The following is a 19,991-nucleotide window of genomic DNA, read 5'->3' as shown; positions in this document are numbered from 1 at the left end:
GTCCTGCATTGAGAGTTGAGATCTGAGTTCTGGCTTCACTGACATGCTAGTTATTCCTATGACCAAAAGGCATTTAGTTTTCTGACACTTAGCTTACAGTATTTAATGAATATAATTAGATAATAAAAATTTCACCTCTGTCTCTCTCTCTCTCTCAGCTATAGTGCTCAGATTCAGTTATATTCTCCATACCAATAGTGATTTTATCTAATGTATAAAATGAAAAAGTTCAATTTTAATCATAAAAGGCATAACTTAACAACTAGCAAAGTTTCCAAACGTGGGTTCTAACTGGAACTAGTTCAAGTTACCGACTATTTACTGAGCGTGCCTGTGTCTATGAGTGTAAGACTACTGCAGGCAGAGGAAGAGCACAGGGAGGTGGGGGATTGTAATATTGTCGAGTCTAAAAAATAAGTATAGAGGCATGCAGGAGGTGGCCAATCGATGTTCTCTCTCATCGATGTTTCTATCTCTCCCTCTCTTTTCCTCTCTTTCTAAAATCAATAAACATATATTTTAAAAAATAAGTGCATGTGGGGGAGGGGACAGTGACAGCGGCAGTGGCAGTAGGTGTGGTAAGAAATGCCTGGGGTAATAAGCAGCAAAATTACACAGGCTTTTTAGGCCATATCAGTAAAGTTAGACCTCTTCCCAAGACCAAAGAGGAATCATTAAAGGCTTTAAGCAATGGTGTGTGGTGGTATGATTCGATTTCTCATTTTGAAAACTCATTCACAGTGCACAAAATATAACAAGGGCCAAGAATAGAGACAGAAAAACCAGTTGAGAGACAGTTTCAAGATGAAGGCCTGAATTAGAAGGCAGTACAACAGTAATTAACAGCAAGACTTCTTAAGTCATTTGCCTGCATTCAAATCCCAGACTTTCCTCTTACCAAGTTGCTTACTCTTTCTACACCTCAGTTTTCTCTTCTATAGAGATAAAAATCTTCACAGGGTTGTTGTTAAGGAATAAAATAATACACATAAACAGTATGTTGCCTGGCACAGAGTAAGAATACAAATGTTTATTATTAATGTATCATTAGTGGGACAGAGAAATGAGAATATTAACTAGAAAACAGGAGACAGAAATACAAGCCAAAGGGGAAAGGAATTAGACACTCCAGTTTCCAGCTTGAATAATGGCTTCATTCAATGAGATGAGAAACACAGGTGGTTTGAAAGTTTGTAGGAGAAATTAGTGTTTATTTTTTAATATATTGATTGTGAGAAACATTCCAGTGGGCAGGTGAATACAGTACTCTGATGTGAAGGAAACAGGTCAAGGCTGGAGGTCTGAGCATCAGAGCAACAGATGGTAATTAAACCCACAGAGGCTGATGAGAACTGCCAAAGGATACATAGAATGAAGAAATGCCAACATTAGGAAGAAGCTATAGAACAGTAACATTTAAAGGATGGGCAGGGGAAAAGAAGCCTGCAGAAGACACTGAGAAAGGAGAGCCTGAGAAATAAGAGAATAGTGTGAGAACTCAATCCAAAAGAAAAAAAGTGTTTCAAACAGAAGGGAGTGCTCAGCAATGTCAATACTGCAAAGCAATGAAATAAGGACTGAGCATTTTCACTGCATCTAGCAACAGATTATTCATTCACATAATAAATATGTGTCAAGCACTGTGCTAGGCCCTGGAGATACAGAAGTAAATCAGTAAGAGCCTTGCACACACAGACTTTATGTTGTGAAGATAGACAGTAAACTAGTAAACAAAATACTTATTTTATTTGAAATAATAGAGATAAAGGGACATAATAGAGTAAAAAGCAGAGGTCACTTTAGATAGTGAGTTTGGGAGGGCATCTCTCTGAGGAGGGAGGATTCAAACTGAGACCTGAATCAGGAAAGAGGTTAGCATGGTCAGATCATTGAAAAAGCCTCATAACACTGGAGAGATAGAAAGAGAGAAGCCAGACCATGTTTGTAGATGACACAGGGCACAGTGAGAAAAGTTTAGGTGATGACCTGTTAAACATGTAAACAGGGAAGTTAAGGTCACTCTAACTAATAGCACTTAGTTGTTTGCTTTTCCTCATTTATACTATAGCCTTAATAATCAGAAATAGGACATTTCACCACTCTTTCAACCATTAACAGTTTATTACAACATCAGAATAAACTTTTCTATTTTAAAGGGCACTATGATTACAGCATGTTACCTGTTACATTAATTTTACTGATCCCCTTTTACCTTTCTATATTTCTTTCAAAGATATTTCTCATAATATTTGCTTGATTCTATCACTAAATTGTATTTCTCTGGGGTATTTCCAAGCAACAAACATCAGAATTTGAATATTTTATAACAAAAAGAATCAGCAAGGTATTACTAAAACCTTATGAAATCCATTAAAAAAATATTCCATAGAGCTTATATTCCATGATCTTAGGTTCCTATTTCCTTAATCTATATATTTATATACATATACATCATAGATAGAAGTTGATGCAGAAGACAATGGCTTGATTCTGAGCAGCTAAATTATGTGTTCATATTATTTTTTCATTTCCTTATATTCAAGAGGAAGAATTTATGGCCCTTTCATATTTCACAAGGATATCAATAATATAAAAAGCTATTTACTTAATAACTATTAATTATCAGGCAGTGAGGTAGGCACATTACATAAATTATTTTAAATCAACCCCATACCCCAAAAAGTAGGTATTACTCTTCCCATTTTACAAATTAAAAAAAAAAAAAAAAGTCTCAGAGAGATCAGGTGACTTGTCCAAGACTGCTGAGCCAGAATTTAAGCCCAGTTCTGTAACCTCAAAAACTCTGGTCACTATACCATGATACTTCAGACTATTAACAGATTTAGTTCTTTAAAAATACCTATCAGATATTAGATATTAAATCATAAAGATGAATTTTAAGTAACAAATATTATTAAATTTTTAATAAACTGTCTGTGACTTAGAAATATTTGCCATATAACACCATTCCTATATATTCTTCCTTTTGTCATAATAACTTGATTTCAATTTTTTAATAATGGAGAAGAGATGTAAAAGATAGAAAAGATAACCACACTGTATTTAAGGTTCAAGAATTACTATCCTGGGTCAAAATTTTTTCCCAGTTAATCTTTAATATACATATTAAATCCAATGAATTATCAATGTTTGGTTGCCTACTCAACCAAAATTTATACATCTCTCAAAATTTTAAATTACGAATGGCATATATGGCTTTCCTGAATCATAAAAACCTAATCTCTGATTAGAACTTCTAAATGTCACTGTTTCTCTGAATTCAAAAGGTAACAAGTCCCAATAAAAGCATCATAATATGCCCTCAGTAGTATCTATACCTTTACTGTATTGTGAACTCTTCCTACTAAGATTTTTTTCCGGTAGCTAAGTCATCCACCAAGATTCTGTCTGAGGAAGTCTAGATATTTAACAAAAAGAAACTACTGCCAGATCATCTTTATTTTCCTTAACAAAATACACACAGCACAAAATTCACTTAAAATATCATTACTTTACAAGTATAAATAATGCTCAGAATTCAAGTTACAGTCAAGTGCAGAAATATTTCCTATATGTTATTATGTAAACATAAACTAATTATATACATTATGTGCCTTTGGCCGAGCTGCAAAATAAGAGACACCAAAAAGAAACACTGCACTTGACTGTTCAACTGCATTCTTACTGAGACCTTCTACCAGTACCTGTATAGTTACAGTTAAAACTTTCATACTGCTTAATGTAAATGCTTAAATAGACATTTCCCCCTGGCAAATATCTTGAGAGTAAAAATTCTATCCGTTTTTAATGATGAAGTAGTAAAAATCTTAATTAAGTTTCATTTCTTAAAACAAACACCATTAGAATTTATTCCTAACCCAAGTTCTTCCTATGTCAAAATGGATATTATTTACAGATCACACAAATAGAAAACGAGAATGCTCTCGTGTTTGTTTACTTTTAGAACAGAAAGAAATTCTAAAAGCTGTCTAAACTGTGTGGGTCTTTGTACATTCAAAAGGATCTTACTTTACTGATATCACTTGCTTTTAGTTTTAATGCCTAGTAGATACAATGCCTAGTTTGACATATTGAAATAGCTAGGCAATCTGACTTTAAATGATAACAAGCCATGTTTTTAGAGAGGAAAAAAAAAAAAAGCACCAAATAAAAAGCAATAACTGACATCAACAAAACTACATATATCCAGTTGAAGGCACGTGGAAGCATTTACTACATTGTCATCAAAGATTCTCCACTTAGTTCAGGATTCGGAACAGAATCAGTAATACAATCAGCTCCGGGAACTGTTAATTTGGCTTCATTCATTGAGGTTTCCTCCTTCTCAGTCTCTTCTTGCTTCTCCTCTAGTTCCTCTGTGTCAGATGCTTTTTCAATCACTTCGTTTGTCTGCTCTGTATCTGTTATTTTGTCCTCTGTCTGCTCTGTAGTGTTATCAGAAGCATCTTTTTCTTCTAAAGATTCTGAAAAGACAAAAAAGTCAAGACTTCAGGAATATCCAAATGTTAAAATTGCTAAATAAGGTATATAAATTAGTATGAAAGAAGAAAAAAACCAATTTGTGGGAAACAAATCCATAAACATCCTTGTATCTAAAGCCCCATATTTTCATAAAATTTAGAAACTTTCATAATATTTAGGAATTTTCCTAACGATGCATTTGAAAGTTGAATGATCAAACCAAGCCCCAATAGAATTATGTGCTATAAGACAACAGTCCGACAAACAAAGCAAATGTATTAACTCTCAGATTATGTTTCCTGAAGAAACTGTCTCCCTTCTGCCTAGGCAACCCTGTGAGCAATGTGTAAATATGTACCTGTGCATGTATTTAGGTGGTGCTATTTCCCACACTGATTTTCATCTCTATTATCCAAGGACATAAGGTCAGGATCTACCTTTTCCAAAGACATGACAAGTCTCCCCTCATCCCTCTGTGCAAGACAAATCCTCAGGATTTAAAACTCTGGATCAGAATACTCTACATACCTAGAATGGTAAGGAGAGAAAGGGAAGGGTCTTTTGTCCCTGCCTCTATAACAGAAACTAATTAAAGGTCTTGTTTCCTACTTGAAAATGTGTTCCCTTTAAATTCTCTTTTTATTTTTATTAAATTCAAACCTCTTAATAATTTAATAATAATAACAATTTTATTTGATAAAGTCCCTATAATTCTTTAACATTTAAAGAATGGGATGGAGGAGGGAATGACAGGAGCAGTCTTATTTTTATAATAAACAGCAACTAATATTCTTGCTAGGAAAATATGGTTAAACCACATCATCTAAACAAATAAGCAGATTTTCCTACCCTCACAGAAGATCCCTTATGATATATTATAAACATTATTGAGTCAAAATTTCTGCAGGAAAGGCCAATCTACATTAGTACAAAGTTCTAGTTTCGTTCCTTATAAAGTATGTGTGAATGTGTGTGCACATGTATGTTGTGCTAAATAAATGTAACTGTTTTACAAATAAATTATATGCTATATATACACACACACATTAACATGGAAGTTTTATAAATTTGTAGGTTTACCATATCAGTTTTAATAATACAAATTATATCTCATACACTCTATGCCAAAACTAATAATATTTTAAAAGAATTATTTCTATAAACAGATATTTTAGACTCTAGTTTACAGAATTAATTGCAAACTTTTTCCAATTTTTATATATGGGATGAAGAGCCATAATTATACAGTTAGGAACATCAGAATTAATGAGGTTTGTTTTACTGTATAAAAATTTCACATAATCACAAAAAGTAGTAAGGAATGGTTCTCGAATCACATTGTGTCAAATGTCACAAAAATGCTATTTTTATCTCAAAAGGAACTTAAAATGGCATTTCTATATCACTTCAAATCTTACAAAAATCCAAGGTAAAAAGCCATAGATCATTTGAGTTTGTTATTTGAATGAATGTTCAGTGCACAAAGGAAAAGCAGAAAGTGCCAATGAAATTCTATGAACATGTACAGATTATTTCTGCTACACTGGCAAGTAAGTTCTTCAGTAGAAAGCTTCAGGAGTCACCAAGCGTTTGTGACTCTACCCTCATAAAATTTATCCAGGATAGAATTTTAAGTCGTGATTTTCCATAACTCTCTGGCCATTGAGCAATTTACTTGCCAAAAACTTTACAATTTGTTATACTTTAGTAAGCCTTCTGAAACAAACCAATAAAGCCAAACAAAATGAAAAAAGTAAATAAATAAAAAGCTCAGAATTCATGACTTAACTCGCCAGTAAATGTGTTTGAGTGAATACAGGCACACAGAGTTTGTCATATTCTGTCAGACACACTACCTCTGTACTGAACAGGAGAGGTATCCAAGTTAATGGTTTATCATATTAAAGCTCTGTGACAGAACTATTTTCAGCAACACATCGCTACTCAAATTCATTTAATTTTAAATTCTTAGATTTTAAAAGAGCAGTTAATACAAAGAGCAGAATTACCATACTTAAAAAGTTAAATGTCTATAAAGGTGGATGTGCTCTTATAATTAGAAAACGACACCATATACAAAGCTTGATCATCAATACTGTGTTGTATTTCAGAGACTATATGGAAGAATAAAAACTGGTAAAATGATAGGTAATACTTAAAAATAATCAAAAAGCCTATTAATGACTACTTTTCTTCTCTCAGGTTAATTTGCAGAAAAGTGATTTTAATAGCAATAATACTACAAAAAAACTGGCATGTGCCATGATGCCAATAATACAGGTATCGGCTAGTCTAAATGACATAAATATTCAATGCTTGGATGCCAATGTTATTTTGTGAGAAGTCATCCAAACAAAATTTAAGTGAACTAGGTGTGCAAGAACAAATACCAGTTTAATAACTAAACCATAGAGCTTTATAATACTAAGTGTATTCTAAAGGTACTTACTTTATGTCTATGAGATAGTATCATTTGCCTACTCTAATAAATTTTTTCTGTGAAGTTGTAATTTAATGAGAAGATGTCAATATTTGGACATAAAATACTAAAAGAGAAACCAGCCTTCAGGGTCACACCTGTTTAGACTAAAAATGAAACAAAATTCCTGAATGATCTAATTCCATCTTTAAGAACATTTTAAAAATCAACTTTTGCCCAGCTGCAGTGGCTCAGTTGGCTGAGCGTCATGTCGCCCCTGGCACCAAAAGGTTGCCGATTCAATTCCTATATATCTGGGTTGCTGGTGTGATCCCATCAGGGAACATACGGAAGGCAACTAACTCATGGATATTTCTTTCTCTCCCCCCCTTCCTCTCTCTAAGCATGTCCTCGAGTGAGAATTTAAAAAAAGAAAAAATCAACTTTGGCATGAAAACAATATATTGCAATGTGATAATATAAAAATGACCCATAAAATTTGTTTCTTTCCCACTCCTACCACCTCCCTTCTCCCACCCCAATAATCTTAAGAAAGAAATTTTTTCTACCAAATTGTAAAAATTGACTTACAGTTGTCTGGGAAAAGCCTCAACTGGACAACTCAAAATCATAAAACAGTGTAAAACTAATACCACTGCCTCACCAATAAACCACATACATGCAAAAACTTATAAGAACATCAACTTACCTTTAGATTTTTACTCTAGTATTTTAGAGATAATAATTTTCAAAGAGAATTAAAGAATAGTCTAGTAAAACAATGTTATATAATTCTGAAGAAAATATATAATTTTCACAGAAAAATGCATTGTATTTAGATTATGCCTTTAAAAACCCCTTCTATTTTAGTAAATTCATTTAGATTCTTTACATTTTATTCCTTTTTATAACAACAACAAAAATCTGCCTTGAAAACACATCAGTACTCACTTAGACTATAAAACTTTCCCAAAGGAAATCTGTTAAATTAAAATAGACAATTTGTCTTTGAACTTACAGGTTTTAAACAAAAAAGTTTTTACAAAATTTTTCTGTCTTAGAAAAACAGTCAATTTATTTTAAGGTACAAAGACATGAATTTTACCTCAAACTCAACCCAGTGGCTCAATGAATAAATTTATATTAAATAATAACCATGGAGGAGAAAATAGCTCACATTCACTACACAGAATACTGTTTATTTACCATTGGTGAACAAATCCATTAGATGAGTAAGAATGTCATTATTAAGCAATGATATAAAAACTATTTGGTGAAGGTATTTCTGAAGGTCAAAAGATCTCTATGTCTAAAATAAGTATGCAAAAACAGACTACAGTTTAGTTTACCTCTTGAGTAATCTGTACATAATTAAATATATATAAAGGTGTATGCATTTCAGATCTAGTAAATATACAGAATTCAACAAAATTTATGGGCATCATAACAAACAATACTACAAGTAGAATTTTCCGTAGTTCAATATAATCTAATAGTAACAAGTATACTGCTTAAAAGAAAGGAAGGGGCCCTGGCCGGTTTGGCTCAGTGGTTAGAGCGTCGGCCTGCGGTCCTGAGAGACCCGGGTTCGGTTCCCGCTAAGGGCGCGTACCTTGGTTGCAGTTTGTCCCCGGCCCTGGTCGGTTGTGCGGGTGGCAGCCACTCGATGTGTTCCTTTCACATCGATGTTTCTCTCTCTCTCTCTCTGTTCCTCTCTCTCCCTCCCACTCTACCTGAACAACAAAAAAAATGGAAAAATGTCCTCTGGTGAGGATTAAAAAAAAAGGAAGGAAAGAGCAAAAATATAATTACCAAGATAAATTTCACTTTATATAAATTTTACTTGTTATTTTTGATAGTATTGATTAGACGTCATGAGTTTCATTATTAGCAACTTATTTCCAGTTTAATAAAAGCTATTTTCTCCTAAAATAATTATATAAAATCTAGACAAATACAACTGAGCAATAAAACAATAATGTTAATGTTTTTCAAACATACTAGATTAAAATCACTGGACTAGTATACTAACAATGTAGAAACCTCATACTCTCTTACCATATCTTTAAAAAAAAAAATCTATATATCAGGTATTTTGGAATGCATTTTTTTTTTAAGGCAAAATGACAAACTACTTTGTGGCTTAGCAGATCAAATATTACTGTACTATTCATTTAACCATAAAAGAAACCGAGGAACCAAAAGCAGTTCATTACTTTGGCATACCACATCTAGTATGTTCTTAGACACAAAAACAACCCATTGTCCTTATTTTTTGTTTTTCTCTAACACTCTATTACCAAAGCATTTTCTTTTTTTTTTTATCCTCATCCGAGGACATTTTTCCATTTCTTGTTCAGATAGAGTGGGAAGGAGGGAGAGGAAGAGAGAGAGAAAGAGAAACATCGACGTGCAAGGGACACATCAAGTGGCTGTCTCCTGCACAACCAACCAGGGCCGGGGACAAACTGCAACCGAGGAATGTGCCCTTAGCGGTAACTGAACCCGGGTCTCTCTGGACCGCAGGCCGACGCTCTAAACATTGAGCAAAACCGGACAGGGCCCAAAGCATTTTCTATACACAATTCTAGAAAAAAAAAACCTAGGAATTCAAATGAGCTATTAATGGGAGAAATTTCTTCTAGGTCTCCATCTTTGATGAAAACTTTCCAAGGTTTCATATGTTGTTATAAAGAGTGGTCCAAGAATTTCAAAAGCCTTGTGCGTCATCCTAAATACAGAATCTTCTGGTAGCAGAATCAAGAAAAAAACTTAATTTCAAAGTCTCACATCATAGATTTTTTAAAAGGTGTCTTGTTAAAAATTTATTCAGATAAATGGTTTTAAATATTTATTGAAAGAAAAATTCAGATGGAAGAAAGTTACCTTTTCATTCCATCTGTAAATTCAATAACCTAATTCCTACAGCTTTTACTGCTATCAAGGAGTTATTTCAATACTTAAAAATATAAAAATTATAGCAGGAACTTTTTTTTTTCAGATCCTAAGTTTCTTACATCAAGAATGTAGAAATCAGAATCTAAGCCGTCAATTGGCTGTCAGCACAGAGAGTAAGTAGATGATTAATAGTTCAACTTAATTATAAAGATATGCCTCCGATGTTCAAAACAAATGCAGTTTTTCTGTTCATCAGAAATACTTTCAGTAGTTTATTAAAGGAATCCAGCTTAGAACTGATAACTGTGCATCACAGTGTTGAGACAGGAGTCTTGGAGAAAAGTTCAGTCTTCTGGAAAGCCAAAGAAGTAAAAGGTGCTCATAGCCATTTTACTGAATCCAAAGAGAAGTATGAAAAAGTTATACCCTAAAGATTATCTTAATGAAGTGCAAGTGTTGCTTCAGTTTCTAGCACTACGAAGTTATCAGACCCTGCCTCAAATTTTGTCTTCACCTATTAATATTACCTTATCAGGGTTGAATATGAGCCAGTTAGACTTCATTCCGGAGATTTCTGACAGAACATGAGACATCTGGGGTACTGCTCCTCCTAGATTAGATGAGAAGGAAAGGTATAGCTGGGTGTTGTTTGCTAACTATCCATGTTGACCTTAGCAGAAGATATAAAGCACTAGATTCATTATCAAGGTTTTTATTTTGTAGGCTGATTTTTCTTTTTCTTTTTGTCCCAACTATTGGCTTTCAAATATTCACTTTAGTTTTCCTAAGCAAGGTTACTCATGGAAAGGACTTCACTTTTTCCTCTAGGCATCTTCAGTAAGAAATTCTTTCATTTTTCAGTTCCAAGACGCCGCGATGGCAAGGTAGATGATTTGCGTGTGACAGCATGCAGCTCTGAGCACAACTTAAGCAAAAGAAAAGATCTGATATTGTGTCTGAAGTTGATGTTGCAGACTTGGAGAAGACGAATGCACCGACTCATTTTTGGAAGTATACAAGCCTCTTGTCATGGCTATCTGTATTCCAATTCATTTTGGTATTTGTTATTAAGCCAAAGCCAAGCCCCAGTCAACACAGGTTATTTTATTCTTCCAAGTTAAAATAAAAGACACACAAATTTTCATAAAATACTTCTGATATCTGAAAATTCACTGACTCGTTCTCAGTTACAGCAATTTTCCCCTACTAAATGCTTTTATAAAGAAGAAATCAAATACATGTAAATGATAATTACTAGAAATTAAAAGGATGACTATTGATTGCTAAATAAACTATGTGAACTAAAATTCCAATATGGATTTTTTTTTTCTATATCAGGCATAGCACCAAAATATCATGGCCTGTGTCATAATTTTAGCAATCTTCATAATTCAGAGCTTCTTAACAAACAGCTCCTCACTTCATATTAACAGCAAGAAATAGTTGGCATTTAATAGTCAGAACTTCCAACTCATTTTTTCTATTTTTTCATAAAACTTCCTCAAGAATTCCTAAAATAGAACTGCAAAGTAAGGTCTAAAACCCAATGAATTCTGATAAATTTTATTTCTCTAAAATAAGGTATGTGCCAGCCATGTCAGTCTCATGGCCCAAGATAAATTGTTTGTTTCAAAGGAACACCAATCCTATCAACATAGTCATCTAAAGGATGCAAGGATGACTTTCCAATTCCAAAGTTTTCTGCTTTCTGGTAACTTCTAGTAATTTAAGTTGCAAGTACAAACCTATTTTATCAATGTTTAATTACAAATTTTGTAAGAATTTTACCCTTATAGTTGTTTCATAATTCTCATAATCTGCTTCACTTAAATAAATTTAAAAAATTATTCTATAAAAATATTACTAATCAAACCTTTCAATGGTTATTAGAAGAGGTTACTTCATAAACAATGTTTACCTAGCTACTGCTGGATGTTGCTTAATAAGATATAACCTGTATTTTAAAACTAAAATACATCATTACCAATGACACAGGAGGCTACTGTATCAGAGCAATAGGTGATCTATGAATGCTGTAAAATCTGATAAATCCTTTCTTACTTAAAAGCATTATGCTGGCCCTGGCTGGGTGGCTCAGCAATTAGAGTGCTGGCCCTCAGACTGAAGGGTTGCAGGTTTGATTCTTGATCCATGGCGCGTGCCTGGGTTACAGGTTTGATCCCATACTTGATTGAGGTCGTGTGGGAGGCAACCAATCAATGTGTTTCTCTCACATCAATGTTTCTCTCTCTCTCTCTCCCTCTCCCTCCTTTCCACTTTCCAGAAATTAATGAAAAAATATCCTCAGGTAAGGATTAACAAAAAATAAATAAAAACAAAAAATAAAAGCATTATGCTGTTATTATTAAATAACAAACATTATTTAGAGACAAAACTTTTTAATTAACATATTCATACCTTCACTTATCTGGTTCTCGGATGAAATCATACTTCCTGAAGGCAAGGGACCAACTGAACTTGAGCCTTCCACAGCCTGTCTCTTCTCAAAACTAAATTCTGGAAGTCTTGGAGCCTGAGGTCTGGTTTTTCTTGCAGGGTTCAAGAAAAAACAGTAGGCACATCGAAAAGCTGCAGAGAATTAAAAATAAATAAATAAACAAAACCATAAAACAAAGAAAACTCAAGGACTAATCAAATAACTCTCAAGATTACTTTTGTAATAGTCAACCCTTCAAAAGCTATATATCCCTTATGAAATTACATATGGTTTTAGTAATATTATTGCAAGTGTTCTAATGAATGCTAATTTTAAAGCAGTTATTAATAACAAAACAATATTAATAGTGACCTAAATGTATTATAGAAATTACATTTCTAGTCACCAAAACCATTAGGTATTTTTAAACGCAGAACCTCACTCATTTGCCCAAGAAAATATAGTATGTCATACTTGAGAAACATAATTAATTTAACACAATAGTTTTAAATAGTGGCTACCAATGATACCATTGTAATAAACCTAGTTATTAATAACAGGAAAGAGGTAAAGGGAAGCCCAAATATTATAGGCATGTCCTTTGTGCAGCTTTGCCAGGAAGCTGCAGTGTAACACTCACCAGGACTATGCCCCACAGATAGCTGGGGGAAGGGAGTGAACAGGGTGGAGAATAGACACATTCCCTATAAAGTCTGGGTAAAATAGGGAAGGTACTTACTTTCAGTCACACCTAGGAACAGATCATTGGCTAGAGAAGGTGTGGCTACTGCAAGTGTGGGAAGATTTAAGATATTTAATACCCTAAACAGAGAAGTTCGCTCTCTTGGCTCCTGACTCCCTCTTGATTGACTCCTGGCTTGCAGGGCTCTCATGCTCCTGCATTCGTCCACATCGCTCACAGCCAACCAGCCCCCATACAAAATGGACTAATGGACTGCAACAAACCTGATGCTAAACCGGACCCAATTCTAACATGGAATAGAAACTCTGGGCACTACTCCACTGAATTTTAGCTCTACTGAATCCCCAGCTGCACCTCTTCCAGGACCGGATTGAAGGAAATAGGACTTAAGAAACGCAAAGATGTAATTCCATGCAAATAAAAATCACTCATCCTCCTGTGTAAGACTCAGAAAATTCTTTTTCTTGAGTTATCATAAGGATCCATCCCTATCACTCAGTGGGGAAAGGGATACCCTACTTTCATCGATAACACCATGAGAATCATCTGAGGAGCTTTAAAACCATGCTGATGCCTAGAACCCCACCCCAGATCAATTAAAGCAGACTTTTTGTAGGTGGGCCCTGGGTATCACAATTTTTAAAAGCTATTCAGGTTATTCTGATGCACAGTGAAGTTTGAGAACGGCTGGCCTAGAGATTGTACATTGTTATGAGAAAAATCTAAGTTGTCTTTCCTGCTTTGTTCTGTATTCTAAAATAAGGATATTATGCCTGACGATATACACAGAAACAGTAGCAAAAATAAAATGGCATTACATGGGAACTGGCATAGAATGAAATATTTGAGAGTAAAATATTTACATCTAACTGCCTAATACTTCTTACCAATGTATTCAAATTCTTCTTTCAACGCCATGCCATTATGGGAAAAACACTGCTGACATATAAGGGCATACCTATACCAAAAGGAAAAATAAACAAGACTAGTTACAAATGCCTACAAAGCCCATGGGAGAGGCTACTTTAGCTATCAGGGCTAATTTATATTTTAACATAGCTAAATATGTCATAGCAGATTAGATGTTCTTAATAAACAATAAATAACACTCTTTAAACACAGCCAAAATTTCAACCTTTTTAAAATATAATATATCCAGCACATTTTTAAAAAACTAAGCAACATTCAAATGAACATATCTTTATTAAGTTAGCAGGAACATTTGGTAATAGAACACTTAAGTATTTCCTAAAATATATTACTGGGGATGATAGACCCCAAGTGTGTGGTCAGATAAGACTGGAAAAGATGGAACCTCTTAGAGATTCACAATGAGAAGTCTTATAGTAAATAAATTAATTTTGTTTAGTTCAGTCCAAAGGTTAATTTCTGTCCATTATAATTCCTATATTTATCCCAGTTACACTTAAACATCTTCCTCACTTTCTATTTATAGACTCATTCTATTCTATGTGTGTGTTCTTAACAAAATATTTGGCCCTATTAAATGACATTCTGTTTTGAATAACATACAATTTATTATACAAACTTTAAATTCTAGTCCCTTTATTAAATTTATAATATTAACCAATAGCCTTGTCAAAATCTACTCTACTATCCTAAAAAAATATGTTGTCTATACTATGACAATAGTTTCATTCACAAAATACCTATCTTCCTAGGATTATTGTAAGAATCAAATAAGATAATAATTGAAAGAACATTTTGAAAATTAAGTGTCAATACATGTGAATTGTCCTCATTGTTATTAAAATTATCATCATCACCAAGTCCAGTAATGACATCTATAAAAATCCATTTCTTACAACCTACCAAGTTTTCATTATCTGTATGCTCTTCAAGTTTAAAAGTTTTATTGAAATGAATCAATTTCTCTAAAAATAACCTTAGAGTAGGATTATAATATAGTAGAGCTGTAATATTTTTTCTGTGATATGTGGATGGTGTGTATCAAATATTTAGATAAAATATAGAAAAATATATATACTTTCATATATATATATATTTTATTCAAACTCCTGCTGAAAAAAAAAACAATTGAATATGTACTCTTTTGCGGGGCTTAAAATACTCTCTCGTGTTTTAAAATAAGGAAACAGGAGTCACAAAACTATAGAAATCTAGTGCGTGCACACACAACATATACACCATGATCAATAAACTGTTTTTTCATTTTTATTTGTTTAGCACGCAAGTAAACATTACCTGTTTTGTGGACCATCACCAACTAAATATTCAACAATTCTATCCAAAGCACCTCGTTCTCGGGGGAGAATGGGTCTTGCTAAAGGTGGACCTGGAGGATGAAGACCTAGGATAAAATACATATAAATTTTAATTCAGTTTACCAAGAACTACCTATGCTTGTTAGAACTTCAAAGATTTTAACAAAACAAAAATAACATTGATTCTTGTATATCTCTGTAGAGCATTCAAATTTTCATTGAAAAGATTACACTGGCCCTGGCTGATTTGGCTCAGAGGTTGGAGCATAGGCCCGAGGACCGAAGAGTCATGGGTTTGATCCCTGGCCCCAGTCAGGGTTGTGCAGGTCAATGTGTCACTCTCACATCACTATTTCTCTCTCCCTCCCTCCCACTCTATCTAAAAAAATCAATGGGAAAATATTCTCAGATAAGGATTAAAAAAAAAAGATTGCACTATAAAAAAAGTATGTTGAAATATGTGCTATATCAGAACCATTAACATAATCTACAAAGACATGAAACAATGTTAGAGGTTCTAGACAAACTAATTTTCAAAATGCCTAGTGTCTTCAAAGTGTATGTAATAATAAATCAAGGAATTCTACTTTGGACCATACTAGAGTCACAGGGGTCATATTTACCTTCCCACCTAAAACAACTAAAATACTGTGCAAAAAATACGATGCAACAGTTTTACAGACACTGGATATCAGGCAATGTGGGATAAAGATCTCTGAGAGACAAAAAGCAAGTAAGATGAGCCCTACAACTGCCCCAGCTTGTTGCCTAGAATTTCCAGGAAACAGCTCAGAGAGTAAACCCAAGTGAAGTGAATCAGTCTCCCTGAGATGAGATAAACTGAAACTCTGGGGAAGCCACAGCAGCTTGAGTTCACAGGAAAGAGTAGAAAAGAATGCACAGAGCAAGAACACCAAAGATCTTCAGACTATTCAACAGAGTACTGACTGACACATGCACATGAGGAAACTACCTGAGGACAGAGAAAACTGCCCCCAAATATTAAAGGTAACAACAGTAGCTCACATAGGGCCAAACATGTTGCCTATTTCCTCCAATCAGAGTGGAAAACTTCATAATTCACAGGCCACTGGTTAAGTATCAAGAGGAGTTTTGTATGGGATATAAAAATACCCAACATGAGGTAAAACTCATGTCGGGCATTAGATCAAAAATTATTAAACATCCAAATAAGCAGAAAAATAGAACACATAATGAGAAAAATTAATAAAAAATGACCCAGAAATGACAGAGATAAAAGAATTGGTAGACAAATATGTTAAAACACTTTTGATTATATTTCATATGCTTGAGAATCTAGAAGAAAGATTCAATGTTAAGTAGAGAAATGGAAAAAATTTAAAAGACCCAAACTAAACTTCCACAAATGAAAACTAAAATGTCTCGAATGAAAAATCCACAGGTTGGATGAACATCAGTTTGTACATTACACAGGGAAAAAATTAGTAAATGTAAAGATATAGCAATTGAAACTATATAAATAAAACACAAAAACTAAAAATATTTTTAAATAAAAAAAATCATCAGTGAGCTGTAGAACCTCAAGCAGTCTACACTAATATAATTGGAGTCCAGAAGAGGAGAAGAAAAAGAAAATAATATTTAAAAAAATAATGTACAAAAATTTTCTAAATTTGATGAAAACTATAAACTCATAGATCCAAAAATATTAACAAAACTTAAGCACAAGAAACATAATTTTACAATAAGACACGGCATATTCAAATTGCTTACAACTAGTGATAAACAGAAAATCTTAAAAGCAATCAGAAAAACATACATTATGTACAGAGAAACAGAGGTAGAAATGACAGCACATTTCTCATCAGAAATATAAGCAAGCCAGAAGACAATGAAACAATATGTTTGAAGTTCTAAGGGAAAACTATCAAATTAGAATTCCATATTAGTGAAAAAAGTCTTAAAAAATGAAAGCAAAGATGAAGACTTTTTCAGACATACAAACTAAAATCGTTTATCACTAGAAGAATTCCACTACAAGAAATGTTAAAGAAAGTCCTTCAACAGAAGGAAAATGACACCAGATAAAAAGGTGGATCTACACAAAGAAAAGAGGAGTACCAGAAATGGTTTACCATGTGGGTAAATATGAAAAACTTTTATTTTTTAAATCTTGAAAATATAATTGATGATTAAAAGGAAAATAATAAATTGTTGTGGGGCTTATAACATATGTAGAAGCTAAATGTATGACATAGCACAAAGGCCAGGAAGGGAAAAAAATGTAAGTATACTGTTGTTAGATTCTTCAACTATATGTGATTTGGTACCCTATCACTTGCAGATAAATTGTGATAAATCAAAGATATATACTGTAAATCCCAAGGTTAATAATGCAACACAAAATATAGGATGAAATCATAAAAAAAATACTCAATTCAATAGAAGGCAGAACATGAGGAGAAAGATAACAGAATAGATAGGACAAATAGAAAAAAAATAGCACAACGGAACATTTAAACTCAAACCTATACATATCAATTATTACATTAAATGAATGTGGCCTGAATAGTCTCATTATGAGGCAAAAAAAATTAAATATAAAGACTAAATAAGTTAAAAGTAAATGACAGAAAAACATATATAAATATGCTAACACTAATTAAAAGAAATCTGTAGTAGCTGTATTAATATCAAGCAGAGTAAATTTTAGAGCAAAGAATATTTTCATGGATGAAAAGAGTAATTTCATAATGACAAAGGAGTCAATTCACCAACAGGGCATAGCAATCCTAAATATATATGTGCATCATAACAGAGCTTTAAAACACATAAAGCAATAACTATAAATAGAATTACAAAAATAAACAAATAAACAATTATAGTTGGAGATTTCAACAGCCTTATCTCAATAATTGACAGAATAAACAGACAGCAAATCAGTAATATAGTGATCATATAGAATAACACTATCTACTACCAACTTGACCTAATTGACATGTATAGCCACTCTACCCAACAGAAACAGCATATAGTTATGCATTGCTTAATGACAGGAATATGTTCTGAAAACTACATCATCAGGCGATTTCATCATTGTGCAAATATCATTGAATACACTTATACAAACCTAGACAGTATATAGCCTACTAACTTAAGCTATATGGTATAATATGGCCTATTGTTCCTAGGCTACAAACATGCACAGCACATTGCTGTACTGAATACCATAGGCAAGTATAACACAATGGTATTTGTGTAACTAAATATAGAAAAACTAAAGGAGAAATATGGTATAAAACATAAGAAATGGCACACCTGTATAGGGCACTTACCATGAATGGAGCTTGCAGAACTGGAAATTGAACTGGGTGAGTCAGTGAGTGAGTGGTGAGTGGATGTGAAGGCTTAGAATATTACTGTATACAAATGTAGACTTTATAAACACTGTTCCTCAAGCCCTCCCCCTGCTTCCTTCAAATAGGGTCAGAAATAGACCACTGAAGAGGTCAATGCTTCTCCATGAACAGGGATATAGGCTTGACTGATTGGAAATATCGAGGAGATCAGCATAATAGTGACTGTTTGGAGGGAGTGAAAGGTGGCCTGAGTATCAGTAAAAATAAGAAATCAGATGAAGAAATAAAGGAATTTAAAGGATTGTCATAACAATGTTTTGGCTACTGCATGTTAGAGCAGTGGTCAAATTAAGGAACTTTGTGGTATTCACTTAAAAAATAGAATGTTAAACATGGAGAGAGTGTAGAATTGAGGAAGTAATTTTACTTTGGAAATTTGTTTTTGGTTCCATTGACCCTATGTGGCATTGAACTGATGGAAGAAATAAAACTTATCTGTGCTTTACACCATTACGACCTGAAGATATTTCCAAAGTTCAGGAACAGATTGGCTCCACACTATCACAGAAAGCTTTTACTCAAGTGGCAGCAGCACTTCATACTTTTTAAGGTAGCTCCTGTGGACCTGTGTCTTTGTACAGGATCTTAGTTCTTCAACAAAGAATTTATAGCAATGTATTCTGAACACCATCAGGTAGATCTGGGAGAGCTGTGGTACCCTTTGAATACACAGTGCTAGGGAAAACAGCTACTCTGTGCTGAAACAGGTCAGTGGCTGACTGAAATATAATCTGTACACTCAAAACTGAGGTTCTCAGAGTGAGAGGGCATCTATTGCCAAGACCAACAGATATTGTTCCCATCGAAGAAAACAATTTTCTCCTGAACCAAATATCCTCCCATTTCTTACAGGAAATTCATCTCCATTATAATCTTATAGGACCACCATCGCATATGTGGTCCATCGTTGACCAAAACATTATTATGTGGCACATGACTATATATTCTTTTCAAGTGAAAATAAAACATTTACCCAAACAGATGATAGATATTCTAAGACAGATGACAAATCTCAATACATTTAAGAAGATTCAAGTAATACAAAATATATTTTTGGCCATAATAGAATTAAATTAAAAATCAGCAACAGAAAGACATCAGAAAAATCTTCAAATATTAGGAGATGAAATAATATACATCTAAATAATCCAGAGTACAAAGGGAAATTACAAAGTATTTTTAAATAAATAAAATATTTAAAAACATCAAATTAGCCCTGGCCAGTTTGGCTCAGCGGTTAGAGCGTCGGCCTGCGGTCCGCAGAGACCTGGGTTCGGTTCCCGCTAAGGGCACGTACTTCGGTTGCAGTTTGTCCCCGGCCCTGGTTGGTCGTGCGGGTGGCAGCCACTCGATGTGTCCCTTCATATCGATGTTTCTCTCTCTCTCTCCCTTCCTCTCTCTCCCT

At 33.6% G+C, this 19,991-nt stretch overlaps 1 protein-coding gene across 5 annotated transcripts in view; it reads right to left on the bottom strand.

Moving 5' to 3' along the window:
• Window positions 1-4,147: 4,147 nt before the first annotated feature.
• LNPK (lunapark, ER junction formation factor) overlaps window positions 4,148-19,991 on the bottom strand; it is a 78,340-nt gene continuing 62,496 nt past the window's right edge. For 3 of the 5 annotated variants that reach the window (XM_036254524.1, XM_036254528.1, XM_036254527.1), the window contains 4 exons: window positions 15,166-15,271; window positions 13,827-13,897; window positions 12,218-12,388; window positions 4,148-4,484 (listed from right to left, as the gene is read on the bottom strand). In XM_036254524.1, coding sequence (XP_036110417.1) covers window positions 4,234-4,484; window positions 12,218-12,388; window positions 13,827-13,897; window positions 15,166-15,271 — 599 coding nt within the window. In that variant the 3' untranslated portion in view covers window positions 4,148-4,233. Of the gene's footprint in view, window positions 4,485-4,977; window positions 5,011-10,326; window positions 10,410-12,217; window positions 12,389-13,826; window positions 13,898-15,165; window positions 15,272-19,991 lie in introns of those variants that run through there. The other 2 variants (XM_036254526.1, XM_036254525.1) reach the window with 2 other exon arrangements.

This window comes from Molossus molossus, unplaced genomic scaffold (genome assembly GCF_014108415.1).
Source record: "Molossus molossus isolate mMolMol1 unplaced genomic scaffold, mMolMol1.p scaffold_m16_p_11, whole genome shotgun sequence".
Lineage (NCBI taxonomy): Eukaryota > Metazoa > Chordata > Mammalia > Chiroptera > Molossidae > Molossus > Molossus molossus.
Note: the sequence above shows the minus strand (reverse complement) of the source record. Positions and strands in the feature narration are given on the sequence as shown.